The sequence below is a fragment of the Triticum urartu genome, chromosome 5A, assembly GCF_056163025.1.
Source record: "Triticum urartu cultivar PI428250 chromosome 5A, HENAU_Tu73, whole genome shotgun sequence".
NCBI classification, from domain to species: Eukaryota; Viridiplantae; Streptophyta; class Magnoliopsida; order Poales; family Poaceae; genus Triticum; species Triticum urartu.
The window spans coordinates 47,080,896-47,104,476 of record NC_141877.1 but is presented as its reverse complement, the minus strand read 5'-3'; the positions used below and the strand labels follow the sequence as shown (position 1 = coordinate 47,104,476).

General features: G+C 44.7%; 2 protein-coding genes across 3 annotated transcripts; both read left to right on the top strand.

Annotated features, from left to right (window-relative positions):
• The first annotated feature begins 8,562 nt into the window (after positions 1-8,562).
• LOC125507750 (FBD-associated F-box protein At5g60610) lies at positions 8,563-10,432 on the top strand. The gene is made up of 3 exons (XM_048672241.2): positions 8,563-9,714; positions 9,838-9,972; positions 10,073-10,432. Exons 1-3 carry the CDS (start codon positions 8,665-8,667, stop codon positions 10,430-10,432), a joined length of 1,545 nt encoding a protein of 514 aa, XP_048528198.2. The 5' UTR covers positions 8,563-8,664.
• Positions 10,433-13,837: 3,405 nt separating this feature from the next.
• LOC125507751 (ent-kaurenoic acid oxidase 1) lies at positions 13,838-16,244 on the top strand. 2 transcript variants are annotated; one of them, XM_087525435.1, is made up of 6 exons: positions 13,838-13,972; positions 14,090-14,691; positions 14,838-14,924; positions 15,071-15,592; positions 15,679-15,797; positions 15,956-16,244. In XM_087525435.1, the coding sequence occupies exons 1-6, from the start codon at positions 13,933-13,935 to the stop codon at positions 16,050-16,052; spliced, it is 1,467 nt and encodes a 488-aa protein (XP_087381561.1). In that variant the 5' UTR covers positions 13,838-13,932; the 3' UTR covers positions 16,053-16,244. The 2 variants fall into 2 exon arrangements, with proteins under 2 accessions (XP_087381561.1, XP_048528199.2); XM_048672242.2 differs by having other exon boundaries at positions 14,775-14,924.
• The last annotated feature ends 7,337 nt before the right edge of the window (positions 16,245-23,581 follow it).

The window sequence follows — 23,581 nt, the reverse complement described above, 5'->3', positions numbered from 1 at the left end:
GGACACGTTCCGCACCAGAGTGGTACGGCAACCCTGTCTTGGAAATCTTGTTGTTAGACAACGGTGAACCTTCGAACTATGAAGAAGCGATGGCGGGCCCGGATTCCGACAAATGGCTAGAAGCCATGAAATCCGAGATAGGATCCATGTATGAAAACGAAGTATGGACTTTGACTGACTTGCCCGTAGAGCGGCGAGCCATAGAAAATAAATGGATCTTTAAGAAGAAGACAGACGCGAATGGTAATGTGACCATCTATAAAGCTCGGCTTGTCGCTAAGGGTTATCGACAAGTTCAAGGGGTTGACTACGATGAGACTTTCTCACCGGTAGCGAAGCTAAAGTCCGTCTGAATCATGTTAGAAATTGCCGCTTTCTACGATTATGAGATATGGCAAATGGACGTCAAAACGGCATTCCTTAATGGTTTCCTTAAGGAAGAATTGTATATGATGCAGCCGGAAGGTTTTGTCGATCCTAAGAATGCTGACAAGGTGTGCAAGCTCCAACGCTCGATTTATGGGTTGGTGCAAGCATCTCGGAGTTGGAACATTCGCTTTGATGAGATGATCAAAGCGTTTGGGTTTACACAGACTTATGGAGAAGCCCGCGTTTACAAGAAAGTGAGTGGGAGCTTTGTAGCATTTCTCATATTGTATGTAGATGACATACTTTTGATGGGAAATGATATAGAACTTTTGGATAGCATTAAGGCCTACTTGAATAAGAGTTTTTCAATGAAGGACCTTGGAGAAGCTGCTTATATATTAGGCATCAAGATCTACAGAGATAGATCAAGACGCCTCATAGGTCTTTCACAAAGCACATACCTTGATAAGATATTGAAGAAGTTCAATATGGATCAGTCTAAGAAGGGGTTCTTGCCTGTGTTGCAAGGTGTGAAATTGAGCTCAGCTCAATGTCCGACCACGGCAGAAGATATAGAAGAGATGAATGTCATCCCCTATGCCTCAGCCATAGGTTCTATTATGTATGCCATGCTGTGTACCAGACCTGATGTAAACCTTGCCGTAAGTTTGGTAGGAAGGTACCAAAGTAATCCCGGCAAGGAACACTGGACAGCGGTCAAGAATATCCTGAAGTACCTGAAAAGGACTAAGGAAATGTTTCTCGTTTATGGAGGTGACAAAGAGCTCGTCGTAAAGGGTTACGTCGACGCTAGCTTCGACACAGATCTGGATGACTCAAAGTCACAAACCGGATACGTGTATATTTTGAATGGTGGGGCAGTAAGCTGGTGCAGTTGCAAGCAGAGCGTCGTGGCGGGATCTACATGTGAAGCGGAGTACATGGCAGCCTCGGAGGCAGCACATGAAGCAATTTGGGTGAAGGAGTTCATCACCGACCTAGGAGTCATACCCAATGCGTCGGGGCCGATCAAGCTCTTCTGTGACAACACTGGAGCTATTGCTCTTGCCAAGGAGCCCAGGTTTCACAAGAAGACAAGGCACATCAAGCGTCGCTTCAACTCCATTCGTGAAAATGTTCAAGATGGAGACATAGATATTTGTAAAGTACACACGGACCTGAATGTAGCAGATCCGTTGACTAAACCTCTCCCTAGAGCAAAACATGATCAACACCAGAATTCCATGGGTGTTCGATTCATCACAATGTAACTAGATTATTGACTCTAGTGCAAGTGGGGACTGTTGGAAATATGCCCTAGAGGCAATAATAAAAGCATTATTATTATATTTCCTTGTTCATGATAATTGTCTTTATTCATGCTATAATTGTGTTATCCGGAAATCGTAATACATGTGTGAATAATAGACACCAACATGTCCCTAGTAAGCCTCTAGTTGACTAGCTCGTTGATCAACGGATAGTCATGGTTTCCTGACTATGGACATTGGATGTCATTGATAACGAGATCACATCATTAGGAGAATGATGTGATGGACAAGACCCAATCCTAAACATAGCACAAGATCGTATAGTTCGTTTGCTAGAGTTTTTCCAATGTCAAGTATATTTTCCTTAGACCATGAGATCGTGTAACTCCTGGATACCGTAGGAGTGCTTTGGGTGTGCCAAACGTCACAACGTAACTGGGTGACTATAAAGGTATACTACGGGTATCTCCGAAAGTGTCTGTTGGGTTGACACGGATCAAGACTGGGATTTGTCACTCCGTATAACGGAGAGGTATCACTGGGCCCACTCGGTAATGCATCATCATAATGAGCTCAAAGTGACCAAGTGTCTGGTCACGGGATCATGCATTACGGTACGAGTAAAGTGACTTGCCGGTAACGAGATTGAACTAGGTATTGGGATACCGACGATCGAATCTCGGGCAAGTAACATACCGATTGACGAAGGGAATTGTATACGGGGTTGCTTGAATCCTCGACATAGTGGTTCATCCGATGAGATCATCGAGGAGCATGTGGGAGCCAACATGGGTATCCAGATCCCGCTGTTGGTTATTGACCAGAGAGCGATCTCGGTCATGTCTACATGTCTCCCGAACCCGTAGGGTCTACACACTTAAGGTTCGGTGACGCTAGGGTTGTAGGGATATGTATATGCAGTAACCCGAATGTTGTTCGGAGTCCCGGATGAGATCCCGGACGTCACGAGGAGTTCTGGAATGGTCCAGAGGTAAAGAATTATATATAGGAAGTGCTATTTCGGCCATCGGGACAAGTTTCGAGGTCACCGGTATTGTACCGGGACCACCGGAAGGGTCCCAGGGGTCCACCGGGTGGGGCCACCTATCCCGGAGGGCCCCATGGGCTGAAGTGGGAAGGGATCCAGCCCAAAGTGGGCTGGGGCGCCATTTCCCCCTAGGGCCCATGCGCCTAGGGTGGGGGAAACCCTAAAGGAAGAGTCCTAGGAGGGGAAGGCACCTCCTAGGTGCCTTGGGGAGGAGGGATTCCTCCCCTTGGCCGCACCCCCGTAGGAGATTGGATCTCCTAGGGCCGGCGCCCCCCCCCCCTTGGCCCTCCTATATATAGTGGGGAGATGGAGGACTTCTTACCCCACATCTTTGGTGCCTCCCTCTCTCTCTCCAACACATCCTCCTCCTCCATAGTGCTTAGCGAAGCCCTGCCGGAGTACTGCAGCTCCTTCACCACCACGCCGTCGTGCTGCTGCTGGAGCCATCTTCCTCAACCTCTCCTCCCCCCTTGCTGGATCAAGAAGGAGGAGACGTTACGCTGACCGTACGTGTGTTGAATGCGGAGGTGCCGTCCGTTCGGCGCTAGGATCTCCGGTGATTTGGATCACGTCGAGTACGCCTTCCTCATCCTCGTTCTTTGAACGCTTCCGCGCGTGATCTACAAAGGTATGTAGATGCAATCCAATCACTCGTTGCTAGATGAACTCATAGATGGATCTTGGTGAAACCGTAGGAAAATTTTTGTTTTCTGCAACGTTCCCCAACACTTAAAACCATCCCGACATAAACGGGAACCGCTAACGAGATTTTTATTTATGGATGGCACATGATGAACGTTCTTCGGACGCACAGTCTTCCCCGAAGTAAACTTCAGATCGACCGTACCAACACCTCGAACGATGGCATGTGACCCGTTCCCCATCAGCACAGGTGAAGTCCCTATTGCCTGGCAAGAAGAAAACATGGAGGCGTCAGCACAAACATGTACATTGGCACCGATGTCAATTAACCAATCAGGGGATTGAAATACTGAAAGGATGGTAGGAAAAATACCGTACCCTGATTCCTTCATATCAATATCACCGATGACAACATTAGTGGACTTGCGGCTCTTCTCATGTTCGCGCTCCTTAAAGTGGTTAGGACACTTCGGAGCCCAGTGATTAGGATCACCGCAGACATGGCAAATTCCCTTTCCCTTCTTATGAGAATTCTTCTTGAAGTTGGTAGAATGTGATGGCTTGTTCTTTGTATCGAACTTGCCTTTGCCCTGAGTTTTGTTCTTATTGTTTTTGAACTTGTTGGGCTGGGAGTTCTTCTTCTGTACCATGTGGGCACTAGAACCTCCCTCAGCAACTCGAGCACGTGTGTCCTTTGCTCTCGCCTTCTCTTCAACATCAAGAGTACCAATGAGATCCGCAACGGAGAACTCCTGTCTCTTGTGTTTCAGGGAAGTAGCAAAATTGTTCCACGAAGGTGGAAACTTGGCAATGATGCCTCCGGCAATAAATTTGTCTGGCAACACACACTTGAAGTACTCAAGTTCTTTTGCGAGCGACTGTATCTCATGAGCCTGCTGTACAACAGGGCGCTCATCAGTCATCTTGTAGTCATAGAATTGCTCCATGACGTACAACTCGCTGCCGGCGTCCGAGGCACCAAACTTAGCCTCGAGCACAGCCCACATGTCCTTGTCGTTGTCAAACGACATATACGAATCCACAATGGAGTCATCAAGAACACTCAGAAGAGCGCCTTTAAAGAGGGTATCGATCTTCTCGAAAGCTTCCAGCTGTGCTGGATTAAGATTGCCCTTAGGCTTGCCCTTGGTGGCGTCATAGCAGCCCATGGTCTGAAACCAGTAGACTGCTCTCGTGCGCCACCTCTTATATTGCGCCCCCTTAAAGGCAGGCGGCTTCGGATGCGCAGCAAAACCACTCGGAGTAAATTGCCTATAATCAGGTTTTTGGATTGTTTGAAATATGAGCAAGTTATTACGAGATTTAATCCGAATAATTAGAAGATAAATCATGACTACAGTAGCAGAGATTAAACTAATCATGCGAACTAGCATAGCAGATGAACAGATCACATCTAGGGCACATACTAGAAACATGAATTCTACCACGATCTCGAACAGGAAGGATAGAATCACATACGGTGCAGCGGGAGCAGCACCGCCGGCGTTGACGTTGTCGCCCATGTCGTCGAGGATGAGGTTGCCGAGGTCGGGGAAGAAGTCGTCGTTCGCGAAGTCGTCGCTGCCAGCAGTCGCGCGAGTGCGCTCCCCAAAAACCTGATCGCCCCTCCCGTACAGGATCACGAGAGGCGGGGTTCCGGAGGCCTGCTGTCCCTTCTCCCAGTTCACGCCGAAAGGAGGGATGGAGAAGACTTGCTTGGCGGCACAATGATCTGGAACGGTGGTGAGAAACCATACGAAACGGCGGCGGCTAGGGTAGACGTCTGCCTGACTATATAGTGCGGGCCGGGTAGGTCGTGGGAGTAAACCCCATGTCCAAGTCGTCACGATCCAAAAGAATCGGAAACGGTTTAGTAATTAACGCGTTCGTTAATTATTAATTAATAACTCATTAATTTTTCCCGAGCAGCAAAAATATAGACAACGTGCATAGCTCTGTCCTCGGCTCAATCCCGCAACCCGCGGCGCGGCGAGCGAGGAGGAGGAGCGCGCGTGCAGGTCTCCTCTTCTCATGCTCATACAAGTGGTAGAAGAGCTCATCTTATAAAGAGATGCAACTCTCTCTCAACTTCCGAGGTGGGACTAAACTTTAACCTCACTCACTCCACTCACATGTGTGCATAAATGAGCCAAAAGAATTTCAGAATTTTAGTTGGGCTTTGAGCCAAAGGCCTACTAGCAAAATTCCAACACCGTGCACTATGTGATGCTCTATCGTGTACTCCTATGTAAAGGCTTGGTACATTCCTGACGACTCTCATTTCTACTTGAGAACGTCACATCAGGAGAAGCTCGTATATGGGAGATGCACTCATTTCTAGCTAAGACAAGTCACTTCCGTCTTGATGGATGAGATTAGGGGAAGAGTGATGTATGTTAGGAGGATACACTCTCTAAGATATATAGTCTGAAACCTATTTTTTTGGGTGGGTGCGAGATGATTCGAACCTACGAACTTTTTACAATGTTTATTTCATTATAGCCGTATGCATCATTATGATGCAAAGGCCGGGGAGTCCCTTTTTAAAAAAAATGTATATTTCATATCTCGATTGTACACGCATACTACATATATTGTCCTCATATCCACTGCATGTGCAACATTTAAGGCTCTAAAGCCAGCATGCTATATGTCTAGCTCCGGCAAGCATGTGCAAAATCACCTCCCATATATCCCTACATCCACACTACTTTTCTAAAGGTTTCTATATATACACACAGAGAATCAATGAATCATGATGCAAGCTAGCCATGAATTTACTTCATCGCGGCTGCCCCCCTAATGGCCGGTCACATTTGAACTTCGAAGTGCTATATGCCATCAAGAATTAGTTTCACTGCCTTCTTATTTTTGCAGCGAGAAGTCCCCCTACTTCCATAAGATAAAATCGAGGGATCTTCATGAGATTAATCAGTGCAAAAATTATATTTAACAATTAATTCCACTATGTCAGGAGACCATTCCCAGTAGCAACGCACACATGCATAACTTCTCTTGATCAATCCATGTTCACATTACACACAAGAATACCGTACAATCTAGAGCTGACAACTATCAAACTAAATGCATGCATGGTGAACACTTGAGGTGTCGCTGCTCAGATGTTGGTTGTGATTGACCATCGTGACATACTATTGTTGTGAAGCGTAGATCAGAAGTATTCAACTAGTAGATAGGGACAACAATGAGGCCCTAGACCCACCAAACTAACAAGGATTTCATCCTTTAGGGGTGGGTGAGAGAGAACCTTCCCCATGGGGATATTTACTGAAGTAGTTTCCCCATAGGGTAACGGGATGGAGAAGGTATCCTATTCCCCACACCCATTCATCCCTGATCATGCAAACATGGATGGAGATGGGATAATGGGGAATATATGGGGACATGGATATTCTAGGGAGGGCATCGATTGTCCCCATTTCCATTTCTATTTGTATACACATGAACAAAGGTTGAATCCACGGAGATCCAACAGACCTGAATCTCGTGAGATCCGTTGGAGACATATCTTAACGTACCCTCTGGCAAAGCTAGATGCCCCGCCGGGACGGAGTTGAGCGTGGAGGACGCTATTACATCTTCATCGAGTTGCGACCACTTCATCCTGAGTAGGACACAAACCCTAATAAAAAACACCTAAAACGGAGTAGAAAACCCTTCCGTCAGTAAGGGCGACCGAACGGTTTCCAAAAGAGCAACTGACACGTAGAGTGGATATTTCCGAGAGCCCAGAAGCAACATTGTTGTTAACAGAGCTAAGAAAACTAGCATCCACTTGTGAGAATATTATGGTTGGATTGAAAACTTTTAAACAGTCAGCTATCTGGCACCCGAGCGATGGCGCTAGAATTGATATATGGAAGGTCACTCGATCGGAGGGAGACACCTAGAGGACATTGTTTACTACAAACGGGTCAAGACTTAATTGATCCAAATTCTAGGAACTGGGATGACCAGCTGATCAAGGATAACTTGTAGCTCATAAATGCATGGTTAGGCGAATTTAATTGCGTCGCAATATACAAAGTCGGTTTGCTTCACGATGAGCTCGGTGTATCTGGAGGCATGGAGATCTAAGTACATGACCGGGGGCCGTCTTAATGAGGGAGTTGGAGGGATGGAGCCACATCTGTTTTGGAAGTTATTGTGGGGAGATTGGTACCCACTAAAGTTCATATTTTCAATTGGAGGGTGTTGGCTGATCATCATATGCAAACCCCCGTTCTATGCCATGTTTGTCATGTGGATCCCCAAGATCTCAGTCATATGTTGTTCCTATGCGATAGAGCTATGGACGTTTGGAAGGAAGTTGCACTGCGAGAATTCATATAACCTTTAGCGGCTCGGGAGCGATCGGGAGTTGTAACTCCGGAGCAACTTCTTTGTGGTGAGCTTCCTGGAGGGATGGCTCTTCCCATTGCGAATGGAATTGAGACTATTATGGTTGCATGATGGTATCTCTGGTGGGATCACCGAAAAATTTCACATGGTAAGACGTGGTATCCCCTACTAGGTCGGCCATAAGTATAAAAAGGGTTGTGTTGAATGCTTTGGCTGTTAAGATAAAAGCTTCGTTTGGAATGTCAAACGGAGCAGGACAACGGTGAGGACTATGAAACATAACATTGATGCGAGTTTTTACCCGGACGTGGGGGTTGGAGCGACGGGAGCTTTACTCCGAGACTCCAATGGGGCGTTGATAGTTGCATCATGTTCTTTTGAAGACGTTGCCATGGACGTTGCATCAATAGAAGCAGTCGCACTATTGGAAGGGTCATGACTTGCAGACTTGTTGGGGATCTTAGCAGTGGCGGTGGAGAGTAATTCAATGGAGATAGTTCAAGTCATTCTTGATCCAGCCGAGTATCGAGCATAAGGAGAAGTGGTGACTAATGACTGCCGGGAGGTTTCGAATTCCTTCGGCATGGCGACTATAGCATACATGTGCCCGTGAAAGCAGTGTTGTTGTGTGTTCGCTTGCTCGAGCAAGTTAACAAGAAAACTATCTGAGGAGTGGCGTGATTATCCTCCGTACTCCCGTATTCGTTATCGTGTACTCCCCCCATCCCAAAACGCTCTTATATTACGGGACGGGGGGAGTAACGGGCAAGATCATTGTTCAATAAAGGTAGCTGAATTTCAAGAAAGGAAGGAAAAAAAAACAGCGTACACGGTGTAGTGGGCTGGCCGCTCGCGAAATTTAGTTGCTCCAGCTTGGACCATGGTTGGGCAGGCGTCCAATATCTTGGCCACTTTGGGCCCATCTTGTGACACGAGAAAGGACCAAACGCGCCGGCGGTGAGAGAGGAGAGGATGGAGCGGCGGCGCAAGCCTCTTCCGCGCCGGCCGCCGTACTGCGCTCCTTTTACGTCAGGTCGTCCACCAGCCAAGAAGAGGAAGAGATTGGGCTCCGAGGGAGAGATTGAACCTTCGGCCGGGGCGGCAGGAGTCGACCGGATCAGCGCCCTCCCCGACGAACTCCTCGGCGAGATCATCTCCCTCCTCCCCACCAAGGACGGCGCCCGCACCCAGATCCTCGCGTCCCGGTGGCGCCACCTCTGGCTCTCCGCCCCTCTCAACCTCGACTGCCGTGGCTTCGCCACCGCCGCGGTCGTCAGATACCGCAGGGTCTACAACAACGTCCCCTCTGCTGTAGCGCACATTCTTGACCGCCACCAAGGCCCCGGCCGCCGCCTCCGTGTCAAGGGGTACCGTCTCCCCGTCGCCGCCGCCGCCGCCACCGCCCTGAATTGGTGGATCGTGGCCCCCGCCCTCGCCGCCGCCGCCTCCGCCGCCCTGGATTGCTGGCTTGTGGCCCCCGCCCTCGACGGCCTCCAGGTGCTCGAGTGCTGGGTTTCTTCCAAGCGTTCTAAACCGCTTGGGCCGCTGCCGGCGTCCGCCTACCGCTTCTCGCCCACCCTCCGCGTCGCCACCTTCGGTGGCTGCCGCCTCCCCGACGACGACATCGCCCAAGGGCTTCACTTCCCCAACCTCAAGCACTTGTCACTTGAATCCGTCTCCACCTCGGAGCATTCTCTGCACAGCCTCATCGCCCGTTGCCCCGCTCTGGAATGCTTGATGATTCACACAATCTTCAGCTTCCGTCGCCTTCGGATCAATTCCCTCACTCTTACGTTCATATGTGTGCAAGATCAACTTCAGAACTGCAAGGCATTCAGTCAGCTCCAGTTTGAGGAACTCGTCATCCAGAATGCGCCTTGTCTTGAAAAGTTGATCCCTCTCTACTTTGAGTGTGGTCTGCAGGTGTCGGTAATCTCCGCGCCTAGACTTCGCACCTTGGGCTTCCTTACTGATTGGGGCGATCATTCTACCAAACTAGTGTTTGGCTCCACAGTTATTCAGGTGATTAACCTTCCAACTGCTCTATATACTTCTTGCCTTATATATGGGATGTCTAACTAGTTAACCCGTGTTTGTCATCTGCACTTTTATATAGCCTGATTTTGTCTCCCATGCTCCATTTAGGGATTGCGCGCCAATAGCCTGACAACGGCGGTGCACACTGTCAAGATTTTAGCTGTCAATGTCAATATTCTTAGTTTGGATAATCTTCTTGACATGATGAGATTCTTTCCATGCTTGGAGAAGCTGCACGTGAAGGTGGCTGTTTCTTCCTTGATAATTCCTAGCGTCGTTTAGCTTAGCTTTTGATATACTCACTGTTCTAAAGCGGTGAAAGATTTTATGTCTTTCTTTGCAGTCATGGAGTTCGGGTGAGAAAAATTTGTGGCATCATAAACACCGGGATCTTCTCAGATGTCTTGACATCCGTCTCAGGACAGTAGTGTTGGAAACGTACCTGGGCAGCTGGTCACAGGTTAACTTTGCCAAATTCTTTGTGCTGAACGCCAGAGTGCTGGAGTCAATGACGTTTCATGTTGAGGCCAGCTTGTACGATGAGGAGTTCTTGGCAGAACAGCGTGGGAAGCTTCAGCTAGGGAACAAGGCTTCAAGAGATGCTCAGTTTCATTTTACAACTGGTACTTCTCTCGAAGCTGTTTGGGAGACCAAGCATCTCAGTGATCTTAACTTGAATGACCCCTTCCTGTGTAGATGTTGAAATGGGTTTGGTGAGTCAGGAATTATCTTTGCTTATCTCATTTGTGTTCTGTGAAGACTTTCTTAGTACCCTTGTCTGTAGTATGTGTATATGTACAATCTTGTGTCATTTCTTTTGTCCTACACTTCCTGGTATATGCACAATCTCACTGAAAAGTTTTGGATTCGTCAACAATGTTGCTACAGTATAAGACGGCGGCTTGTCGAGATCCATCTTTTAATCTTCCATTGGAACATCTGTTCAAGGACTCTGCATGCAGTGTCATTCTTCAGTGTTAATTGAAGGGTGGGTATTTATTCTGGAATGTCTTATGAATACCATTGAAGTGAAGGAAAAGGAAACAACTTAACTCTTCTGATTTAAATGATTTTTTACTGTCTGGACCATACATCGCATCAGTGTATTGGTTACTTATATTTATCTAGCTTCTGGAGGATTTATGAGTTCACCCTACTTGTTATTGCTTGGCCTCGTACAATGGAAGTAAATGCGAATCGTTCTGTTTATCGATGCAACTGCATTTTGATTATTTATTAAACTACTACTGCATCTAAATTAACAAGTGCAATTGTATCGAGGTTTTGACAGGTGCAATTGTGTTGAGATTTCGAATTGGAATATATCAGATGGTTTTCGTGTCTGGGTGTTCTATGCACTGTCTTTTGCAGTTAGAGACATCACACACAAATAATCTTACTATTGTTTTGTGCTGTCCTATTATACTTTTTTTCCGAGAATGATTGTCTTTTGCTTTATGTCGCCTTTTTTTGTCCTATTGTACTTGTGAGGAGAAATACTTTTTTTATTCTTTTGCTTTATGTCGCCTTTGATCTTATTCGAGTAATCCTCTGAATCTTTTATTTGCTGTTGCCACTCGATTCTTGTCTGTTTTTTTGCAAAACTGTTCTGTGAACAGTGACTCAGCAACGTAGAGTACCACATTAATTTGCAACGAGGTGAGTCACACATAGCTGTTACCATATAAATTATCGGTCCTATATTATTCATGCTCCTGGATTCAGTCATATATGTATTTTCTTGGCCTTGATGATTCAATAATTTCTATGATGCTTTGCTTCATGGCTGCCGCAAGTTTGCATCGCTGATTGCTAAGTTAGCTACCACACATTATATGATCTCAAGCATTTGTTCTCTGAGTCATTGTTTTGCACTTCTGCTACTGCCACCGAGTCCTCTGATTTAATGCTAATGCAGCTTCTCAGGTATCTGAGAACTGCCTGCTACATCTAAATAATATCCATACCTTGGTTGCTCTCTCTCAGAATTCGAAAAGTACCCAACTCTGTACATTGACTGTTGTGAAGATCCTGAACATCATTATTTGCAAGCTACTTGATACAGGTTCGGTTCTTGATGAGATGGAACCTGAAACTGTATTTGTTGTAGTCTTGTAGATAAGGCTGACAGCAGCAAGACTTGTGTGATTGATGTGTGTGTGTTTGTGATGTGCGTCGGAACTTAGCTGTGAGTGTAGAGACGGTATCCACCAGCCGGAATAATCTAATAATGTCACTTGTGTACTCAATAGAAGTACTCAATAATGCGTATATATCGAGCATGCAATGCAGGAGTAATTTGATTCGAGTACTGATGTTTGTAGTATGCCTATATGCACATTCCCGTGTCATTTGTTTTGTCATACACTTTAGGGTATATGCACAATCTCGCTGAAAAGTTTAGATCCCATCTGGATTCTTCAACGATGCAGCTTTGGTCTTCCATTGTAACATGAATTAAATGATTTCGCCTGCAGTGTCATTCTTCAGTGGTAATTGAAGGGATCTTGTTTTCTCTGGAATGTCCATGAATACCACTGAAGAAAAGGGGGAGGAAACGACTTTACTCTGTAATAATCTGAAGTCAGTTTTGTATTGTCTGGTCCATACATCGTATCAGTGAATTGGTTACTAAATTATGTTTATCTAGCTTCTGGATGATTTATGAGTACACCATTTCTTGCTGTTGCTTGGCCTCATACAATGGAAATAAATACGGACGGTTCTTTCTATCGATGGAGCTACATTTTGATTATTTATTAAACTACTTGCATCTAAATTAACAACTGCAATTGTATTGAAGTCCTAAATTTGAGTGTCTGAGATGCTCTTTGTACCTGAGTGTTCCAGGCACTAGCTTGTGCAGTTAGAGACATCACACACAGCAAGTAGTCTTAGGTTGCTGTTTATTTTACTTGTGAGGAGAAAGGCTATTGTTTTATTGTAATGAAGTCCTAAATATGCTGCTGTTTGAATCTTTTCTTTGCTGTTGCCACTGGACTCTTGTCTGATACTACTTTCTGTGAGCAGTGACTCAGCACTGTACAGTACTATATTGTTTTGCAACAATGTGAGCCTCATAGAGACGTTACGGTTCATATTTTTGGCCCTTAGTATTATTCATGTTCTTGGCTTCAGTCATTTGTATTCTCGTGGCTTGATGATTCGTATTTGTCATTCCTATTCAGCGCTTACTGGCTGTAATAGTATGATGATGGTTTGCATCGCTGATTGGTAAGTCAGTTAGCACGCATTATTGTTAAACTCAATTATTTCTCTTATGCCGCCTCAAGTTTTCCACATTGTTTTCTGAGTCAATGTTTGCAGATCACAACTCTAAATGTTGACAGTTTCGAAGTTTTTTGAACACCAACATTTGTAGATCACCAACTACTCGGTACAGGTTCGTTTGTTGATGAAATGGAATCTGAAACTCGATCTATCCGTTGTACATATATAAGTTGCCAGCAGCAAGATTTGTGTGTGATTGACGTGTGTGTTTAACTGTTTATGATGGGAGAAGAGTTGAGCTGAAAGATGATGAGGCTAATGCAGAAACCATTTCAGCCTGTTCAATTCAGCCCTTTTTTAGGTCTTTACCATGCAATGAAAAGAAGGGTATTTGAAATTTTGAAGTGACACTAACATTTGTATTAGCTTAAAGAAGTACTACAACCTATTTGCCAAATTATAGTGCATAGAATTATTTTTTTCTATAGTCAAACTTTTGACCAAGTTTATGTATACAAAAACAATAATTTGCAATAGTAAATATCATGTAAAAATATATCTCATGATAACTCTAATGGTAGTATGAATGTTGATAATTTATCATAGTTTTAAATAGCCGGCTATAGCTCTGCTATAGTCCGCTATAGCCTTTTCAGTAGGTTGCCGCTAAATGGTCTCATGTATAAATAGCCCGCTATAGCTGATTTTAAGGTCCGCTGCTATTTGGCATAGCCCGCTATTTAAAACAGTGTAATTTATTACAAACTTAGTCAAAGTTTAAGGATGACCTTGAAAAGAACTTATATGCACTATAATCTGGACTTCTGGAAGGGGTAATTATGTTTTATTCAGCAGATTTCTCATCGGAGATGCCGTTAATTAATTATCGTTGGTTGGTGAGTGCTCGGCGTTGGAACCTAGCTGCGGGTGTAAAGCCGGCATCTACCAGCCAGAATAATCACACAACGTCACATGTGCAGGCTACGCACCAGCCGGGCATGCAATGCGCGAGGTAATTTCCAGCCTCCAGCTAGCTAGCTTAGTTTGGTCCCGTCTGCCTCCACACAGTAACGGATCAGTTGCTCGGAATCCTCACTCGTTTTTACATATACTACCTCCGCTTCTCCAGGTATTAGCAGATCAATGGCGATAGCAGTGGGAGTAGGTGTGGGTGAGTGGGTATGGTGGCCGGGCCTCGCCCTCGGCGCCGTCCCGCTGCTCTGCCTCGCCGTCTGGCACTCCACCGACGCGTGGTACCGCGCCGCCTTCTTCCTCAGGCACGGCGGCCGGCGCCGCCTGCCGCCGGGCCACATGGGCCTGCCTTTCCTCGGTGAGACGCTCTCCTTCGTCTGGCACTTCAAGCTCGCGCGCCGCCCGGACGACTTCATCGCCGCCAAGAGGCGCGCGCACGGCTCCGGGGCCGGCATCTACCGGACGCACCTCTTCGGCTCCCCTGCCGTCATCGCGTGCTCTCCGGCGGCCAACAAGTTCGTGTTCCAGTCCGCCGATAACTTCGGCATACGGTGGCCGGTGCCGGAGCTCATCGGCCACAAGTCCATGGTCAACGTCGAGGGCGCCAGCCACGCCAGGCTTCGTGGGATCATCCTCACCGCCATCAACCGCCCCAGCTCGCTTCGGACCATCGCCGCCGTCGTGCAGCCGCGTGTTGTGGCGGCGCTGGCCGCGTGGGCAGACATGGGGACAATCGTTGCCTCCACCGAGATCAAGAAAGTAAGAGATCTATTCATCGGTGAGCATGCATGTGCTTTTCTTCTCTGTCAATAGTGAATAGTGATGCTCCTTAAATTGCACAGGTGACGTTCGCGAACATATTCAGAATGTTCATAAGCATGGAGCCGTCGCCATTGACAGAGCAGATAGACCAGTGGTTCGGCAGCCTGATGGCTGGCCTCAGGGCATTCCCCTTGGATTTTCCAGGGACAACATTTCACCGCGCTCGCAAGGTAATCTGTTTTTCTTTTCATACAATGCACTAAATGGATCGGGTATTCGGGTTACACTATCAAGAGAGAGTCAAGGTAATTTGTTTGCTCCTTGTTTTTACAGAAATCATTAAAATAACTGTAGAGGAATCTAACAACTTGTGCAGTGCCGTCAGAAGCTGAACGCGGTCTTCCGACATGAGCTGGAGGCAAGGAAGAAGGTGGACAAGAAGTGTGATGATCTCATGAGCGGGCTGATGTGCACCGAGGATGAGCAGGGGAAGAGGCTGAGTGATGAGGAGGTTGTGGACAACATGGTCAACCTCGTGGTCGCTGGCTATGAATCCACGGCCAGCGCCATCATGTGGGCTACCTACCACTTGGCCAAATCCCCTGCCGCCCTCGCCAAGCTCCGAGAGGAGAACATGGCAGTGAGCGAAAGCAAAGGTGGTTCATTGATGATCACCCATGATGACCTCCCAAGGATGAAGTACACGGCGAAGGTGGTGGAGGAGACGATCCGAATGGCCAACGTCGCCCCCATGGTGCACCGCGTGGCGAACCGGGACGTGGAGTATGGTGGGTACACGATCCCGGCAGGGTGGCCGGTGCTCGTGTGGGTGAGGTCGCTGCACACCGACCCAGTCTACTACCAGGACCCCCTCACCTTCAACCCCGACAGATGGGATGTATGTTGTTGTTTTTCTCTCATTGATCATGGATGCAACTTCATCATGTACGCACCAATTGTCAACGAAGAACTTGATGAATGCAGAAACCAGCGAAGCCAGGGACGTACCAGGCATTCGGTGGCGGATATAGGATTTGTGCCGGGAACATGCTCGCGAAGTTGCAGATCACCATCATGCTCCATCACCTCTCCACTGGTTATGAGTGAGTGATGATATATATTACTTCAAATCCTATGTAATCACTAACATGAGATCAGTAGAACTCATTTGCTTATTTTTATCTTGGCATTTGATTGATTTATTTCTTTATTGCATAAACTGGCATTTGATCCTAGTTTGCCATACGAATGATTGTTTCAGATGGGAGCTGTTGAATCCTGATGCGAAGATCAATTACCTTCCACACCCAAGGCCAATGGACGGTGCATCCATGACCTTCCGTAAGCTTAGAGCTTGATGGAGATGCATTCAATGATTTTTTCTAGCTATGTGCTAGTGCATCAATGTTAATTCTATTAGTATTGTATGATCATATCAGAACTATAGCTAGTATATCTTTTTCTGGAAATGACATTATCTTTGTAAGCAAACATGGGCATAATGCTTTTAAATTTGTACTGCAAGGGACAAGACCATTATTTGAAAGCTACTAGTTTTTTTTTTGTGATGAGAAGGCCATTTATGAAGCTCGGCTTGATTACTTTTGGTTGAATGGGTGCACAATAGATGAGCCTGAGGGGCGAAAGAGCCCGCCGTGACTGTCGAGTATGTGTGGTCACAAGTCAAAGATAGGCAAGCTCCCATGTGAAGTGCCTCTAAATGGGCCGGCTACAGATGTGTCCCATCAATACATTTAAAAAAATCAGAAAGTAGGATTCTTATTGAATAAACTTTATATTATATCTAGGAAAATTAGTTTCACAATTGGTAAAAAAATATACTCCCTCTGATCCATATTAATTGTCGTGTACAAAGTTGTACTAAGTGTGCGACAATTAATATTGATCGGATGGAGTGGGAAAAAATGTTCATGTACTGTGTAAATATTTATATGTTCAAATAAAATAATCATACCATAGTAAAAAAATGTTTTTAAGCACCGAAATAATATTCATGTACTTTAAAATATTCATACATTTCAAAAAAGAAATCATACAAAGTCGTGCATAAGTGGCTGAATATATGTTCATAGAGGTTTTAAAAAATGTTCTGTATTTTCCCAAAGAGGAAAGGGAAAATGGAATAAAAGGAAATTAAAGTAAGAACAAAAACTAAAAGTAAAACTAAAATAAGAAAAGGTAAAGGGGAAATAAAAAAAGTAAACAAGAAACAACAATAGGAAGAAGGAAAAGAAGCAAAAAAACAGCTATTGTGTTGCATGCATGTATTTTAATTTTGTCTGTACTGCATGCTCATATCATAACTGCCTCTAGTCTATCTTGTCATTAAAAGCTTGTTTAATTGCTATGCATTTCTTTGTAATCAAACAGAAGCATGATGCTTTACAATTTTTAAGACCTGAACCCAGGTGAACTGGTTTGACATTTTTTTCCTCAAGTTAGGGAGCCCCTATTTGCCACTTTATAGCATGCAATAAGCAAGCTCCAACCACAAGCTACTTTGCATGGACAGACTACTACTACGGCCCATCAATAATTATTATTTTATTAATTAATTGTGTTTTATTTAGTAAATTATAAAATATTTTGTACAAATAGTTATAATAATTGGGGAAATATGACATAGAGTAACTAAAAAAATTGACGTACTTCAATGCAAATAATAAAGAAATATATATTAAAAAATTCATCTCATAGTAGAAAACATGTTATTATGCACAAGAAAAAATATTAATTTATTTCAAAAGAGCCCATGTATTTGAAAAAAAGATACGTATGCACCAGATTTTATGTCTATAAAAATTTATATGTTCTGTGTTTTCTCATAAATAAATAAAAGTAGAGAGAAGAAGAAAAGAAACATACACAACAGAGAGAGAGAGAGAGAGAGAGAGAGAGAGAGAAATGTCCTTGCCTTGTTGGGCATGGAGGAGGCACTAGTTTTTCCTTTGCTTACTATTTGAGGGAAACATAATAATGTAAAATAAAAGATGTAATTTTACTTGAATTTAATTAATTATATGTTTAAAATAAAATGTTCATCTAATATAAAACATGTTCCTATGGACTAGCAAACATATTTGGTATTTCAAACAAGTCCATATATTTGAAAACAATCATGAAAGTTGTTCGTATGAGTCTGACTATATGTTTATACAGTTTAATATTTTATGTATGCTTTTATAATGAAGGACGAAATAAAAAGAAAGAAAAGTGAAAATAAGTATATAAGAAACAAAAAAGCTAACCTGAATATATATATATAAAAAGAAAGAAATAAGTATATATATATATATATGGTCGCGCTATTCGTCACCATGGGTGAAGAATATTTATTCCTCACCCCAGCCCACCCACACACTGAGCCAACCAGCCTGAATCCAACGTAAGAATGAAAGGCTTGTGAGGTAAGCTTACCGAGTGGATGTGTGGTAAGATTACGAGCGTCAGAATCAGCCTCGTGATGGAAAACCACGATGAGAACCAGGAACGTGAGGTAAGATCTAGTTGCACGTAAAGTAAGATTGAGAATCAGTCCCACGCCCTGAAAAAAACACAGTAGAAAAAAAGATTTTTCTTCTTCGCATAAGAAAAAACTGATTTTTTTTGCGGGGAAGAAAAAAATCTGATTGTGACGTAAATTACTGCAATAAGTAGTGGTTGCATTCTTGCAATTTTTAGTTAACGATGTGTGGCCCCTAAGGTTGAGACGAGTAAGAAAGGGAGCAAATCGGCATTAGCATCGCTGCCTGTGTTTCGTGTTTGCTACTCTACGAATGCTATGTCTGCATGCTTCCTGAGAAGAGTACAATGAATGACTAATTTAAATATTCACTAAGAACTTTCCATGTTTAACTTGTTTGGAAAACGCATTCCCTGTTACTTTGAACGGTGGGAGCTGAGTTTGACTGTTGGGTGAAATTCTTGTGTTTTTCTTCTTGAAGGACAGCCTCAAATACTTTCATACGGTTCACTTGGACCAATTTCCTACTGTAGTCTAATATCATAGGAATGGCACATGGTAAGTTACTTTAGATCAACCACATAATGAGTTCGTCTTTACATGCCTACTTTGTATTGTACCATTTATACACAGTAGCATAATAATAAATTTAAGAAACTACCACCCAACAACAATTCGGACGACGCTAATAAAATTAAATGTTCAAGCAGTCATAAGCAAGTACGGTACAATGACTCTGGACAGTAAAGAAAATCTTCAAATATGTACATAGGAGCAGCTTCGTAATATACATCTGATTTTTACAGGCCTAAACTTCTCTAGTGAATCAGGTAAAGGACAAGTTTCATTCAGCCATAGTTAGCTTCTTTGATGGACTCAGAACCTCTGACCAATCAATCTTAGTGTTGATCTTCCATGCCACACGCACAGTAGCCTGTGGGCAACAAGGAAAAAATAAAAGTGTTCGAGAAACATCATATAAGCACCACATCCCTTCTTTAACATGGGGAGTATGGGAATCAGGGTAATCATAGATGAGCTACCTACAGTGCTAATAAAACTGATTGTGGTATCATTTTTGTTCCATAATTCATATCTATACTAGATAGAGCAACAATGGGGCAGTGGGATAAAAATAACCATTAGAGTGCCACTGTTTCTGAAAATGAGCTAACATGCTCATATGAAAATGGACTATGTCATGCATATTAAGTGCAACTGACGAATTTCAGAGAACTCTGTTATAGAGAAGAACTTGCTACTAAACAAAATACGTCCTCAGCAGTTAATACTCCCTCCGTCCCAAAATAAGTGTCTCAAGTTTAATACTACACTTATTTTGGGACGGAGGGAGTATGAATCAGCAATAGCAGATGACTGGTTAAGATGGAGTAAAACAACAAGAATTGTTCCTTGGGCATGGGATGTTCGTTTGGTGGAGGAGATACAGACTGCGCCAAAAAGCATGCCAAGAGCCTCCGTGACCTAATGTAAGTTCCTCGTAGGTGCATTTACTGAATCAATGAGCCAAAACTCCAACCCATTCAAATAATAATTTTAATTAATTCAGATTCAGAAGCATGTAAACTGCTGAATGATTTCCCACATGGGTCTGAAACAAAACCTTAAATCTTCATGGTGAACAAAGACCACCGAGATGCTAGACTCATTCTGCATGTTCGTAACAAAATTTTCAGGTGGCCAGCTGCTGGAATGTGGCTGACTCCAGAGGAACCCTCGCCTTCAGCTGCATCCACAGCCTGTCCTGCTGATCTGATCAGCAGCCTATGCCTTTGGACTCCCCTGAATGTGGAGCAAATGCATGGGAGAAAAGACCTTCACCAGCCCAGCCTCGACACTGAATGTTGTTGGTATCTCGGGACGTGCACTATAATTACCAAAAGGTCCAAGCAGTCTGGAGCTTAAGACGTAGAAGGAAAGCTGCTCCTGGCCTAGTCCTTCTACTCTTTGGCCGCTAATTTGGAAAGGTGCCTGTGTGCACACTGCTATTTATCTTTTGACTTGTAGTTCTGTAGATCAAATTTTAGTTTCTCTAGACGCGGCCTTCCGCTAGTACTGAACTTGGAAGTTGGAACGGTGACTCACTAATGGTACCATTTATGCTAATGGAACCAGGGAGGCCGCCTCGTTATTCATCTAGAAAAACATCAAACATAAACACTTTAAACAATAAACCAAGTAGTCTCCCTACATTACCTCACTGCAACCTGACAAAATCTTTGCCAATTCGTGGCCAATTACTCCCTCCGTTCGGAATTACTTGTCTCGAAGATGGATGTATCTAGAACTATTTAGTAGTTAGTCATTCCTTGTCAAAGAGCATATAAATTCTACATAAACACTTTTCTATTTCAGCATGGACCGGAACAGCAACAGTTAAGAACTTCCTAGTCTAAAAAAACATCCAACCAAACTACTTGAAGATACAAAATAAACAAGAATGCGAGTATTCCTAACAAACAATAATTACAGAGTGACATGCACAAATGGCAACAATATACTTTAAAATTCGAATTACCTCTTCTGGCAGGATGTGTTCAGTCTCCTGATATCTCCAATGTGCAGCTTATGCAAGAACTGAACTCTGAACACCAATTTGGCAATTTGGGAAGAACACGACAAAGCAAAATGAAGTGGAAATTGATTAGAACTAAAAGCACTAGAAATGGGATTGCTCACCTCCTCTGGTGCGCTCCCTGTCTGCACACACCCAACCAAAATAAATCCAAACCTGCAGACAATGTCGTCGCTGCTAGCCTAGCAAGGGAGGCAGCATCGCCATGACCACTCACACCGCAATGACCGGAATATGAATTGCATCATGGTACAACAATTGAGATAAGAAAATCATCGACACTCAAAAGGGAATGACAATTTTCTGATATATTTAGCCTACGCCTGCAAATGTTAATCCAAAACTAATACTAGAATAACTTTCAATCTACCCAGTAGCCGGATACTATGAACGCACGGGTGACGGGTTTACCCACAAAAAACAACTCGTTTATCCACATTATTATTGCAGCTGAAAATGGGGAACAATTGAGTGCCGAAAAGAGCACCCGTGAAATAGTAGTCACAAATATCAGAGAACAAGGGATACAAGAAAATGAAGAAAAAGGGAGATTGAGGATGGAAGAGACGTAACCTGTACCAGGCGAGTGTCGAGCCAGCCGTGGAGGATTAGAGGCCTAGACTCCCACTAGTGTCTGCTTCGCCTACGCGCGACAACCCACCGGAACGCCGCCCGACACGGCGACGCCGAGGCTAGCTGCCATTGCCGCACACCATGCTTCCCCGGCAGAGCTGCTGGCAACCTCCGGCTGTAGTGCCGCCCGACACCGAGAACAGCCACGGCTCAGGATGCCTCCCCCTCCCCGGATGCCCGTCGACCACCGCACCGTCGAGCCCACCAGCCGCCGCTCACCACGCAGTACCTTCCGTCAAATCTCGAACTGCTCGCAACGCCAGGCTCGTAATCCCCACGACCAGTTTTTTTCCTACCACATCCCACGACTAGCTAACCGTGTGCATTTTCTACTTTAAAATAAAAGCAAAATAAAAGGTTAACGTTGCGAGACCGATGTAAAATTACGGCGAGGGCAAAAAATTTACGGAAGGGTCAGCAACCAGACACGGTTCAATCTGATAAAGGTAACAAGTAAGTCAGTGGATCGACCGGGGTGAAAAATTATTTATTCTTCACCTGGACCGTTGGTTGTTATCCACACTAGCTCTAGTGGTTGTTATCGGAACCGTTGGTTGGCTTTAGGATCCGCACTTTTAGATGGATAAGGTTTCGATTTTCTAGATTACTGAATTTCGCCACGGCATATTAGGAATGGTCGGCTAGACCTTTCTGTGGTGGCAGGCCCGAAGATGGCAACCTACTCTGTGGCTATGGCATGCGCAGTCAGAGTAGGAGCAGCTTTGCCTTTTTGAAAATGCAGACCGCGACATGAACTACTTCGGGTATCTTACAAATTTGACATACGGTGGCAATTTACTGAAAGTTCTTGGTCCGGCATGAAGGACGCTCATTGTAAGAACTGCCATTTCTATCTGGTCAAAAGGTTCGGCACCTTATGGAACTAGGAATTGGACTGCGACGTGTCCTGTCATTTTTCGTCTAGCAAAAGGTAGGACGGTGCTGCACCGTTCACACCGGTAATGGAATTGCGGCACCATGAATTCGTTTTCGCGAGGAAAAGCCGCGTGTTCGACCATGAATACGTTTTCCAACGTGTCACACTCTAGCAGTTTACTACGCTGTCCAGAGCGGTTCTTTTTTTTTTAAGTACTGTACAGTCCAAAGCGGTTCTCTTTTTTTAAGTAAAGAAGTCCAAAGCAGTTCTGTAGGCACCAATAACATCTGAAATCATACCACAGTCCACAAGGCATGATGGTTTCTAGAGTATGAGTGAAAATTTAATGGCTAATGAGGAAAATAAGATTCACACATGTATAATCGTCCAAAACCTCATCAAGGCTTAATGACACCCAAAAAATGCTGAGTTCAGGCAAGAAAAGGTCGAGATCCAGATTGGATATCTGAAGAGAAGAGAAAACACTGCTCCATTGGTTGCTTCAACAAGTTCAACAAGGAATAAATAAAATTTCTGCGTGCGCAGAGACACACATGTGGAAACTGCACAAAAATCGATGGTAGTATTGCAAAAGTATCTGTTATTAGTATTGTGTACCGAAAAACAAGCAGCAAGCCACTCACGCTAGCTGGGCAATCCAAGATGCACTGTACTTCAACAATCTTCTAAAATGACCAAAAAATTCCAGATCAGAACATAAGGAAGCGTAGGAGCAACAGAAGATGAAGAGGGTGAGGCGGGCCGCATTGTATTATTATCAAGAAAGCTAGCTCTACAAAGTCGAGTGCAGATTAGATGAGGATAATTTATTCATAAGGTTTTGCCCACGCACACATGAGTCTAATAAAAAAATCCATACATCCAGAAGCAACTGGATCACGGAAACGACAGAAGCGGTCGCCAAAGAGATAAACAAAAAGAAAGCAAAGCTGCAGTTAAGAGGGAAAGCTCGGCAACCACCATAGGATGATGGGGAAGGGAGGTCGTGACCGTCCTAGTGGTAGTGGGCAGCGGAGTTCCTCGAGGTGAGCTCGGCGGCCGACGCATGCGTAGCGGCACGAACCTCGACGAACACCGGTTACACCGCAAATAGGGCCGAAGCAGCCACCTGAGTGGTGGCCGATGAAGGAGAGGACGCGGCGGTGGTGGGATCCCACTACGACGACCTCATGGACCTGCTGTGCTCGGCGGAGGTCGAGGAGGACCAGATCCGGCGACGGTGCGGACTTATCGACCTTGAGCAGATCTAGGAGGACGAGCTCGTGGTCGTGCCCAG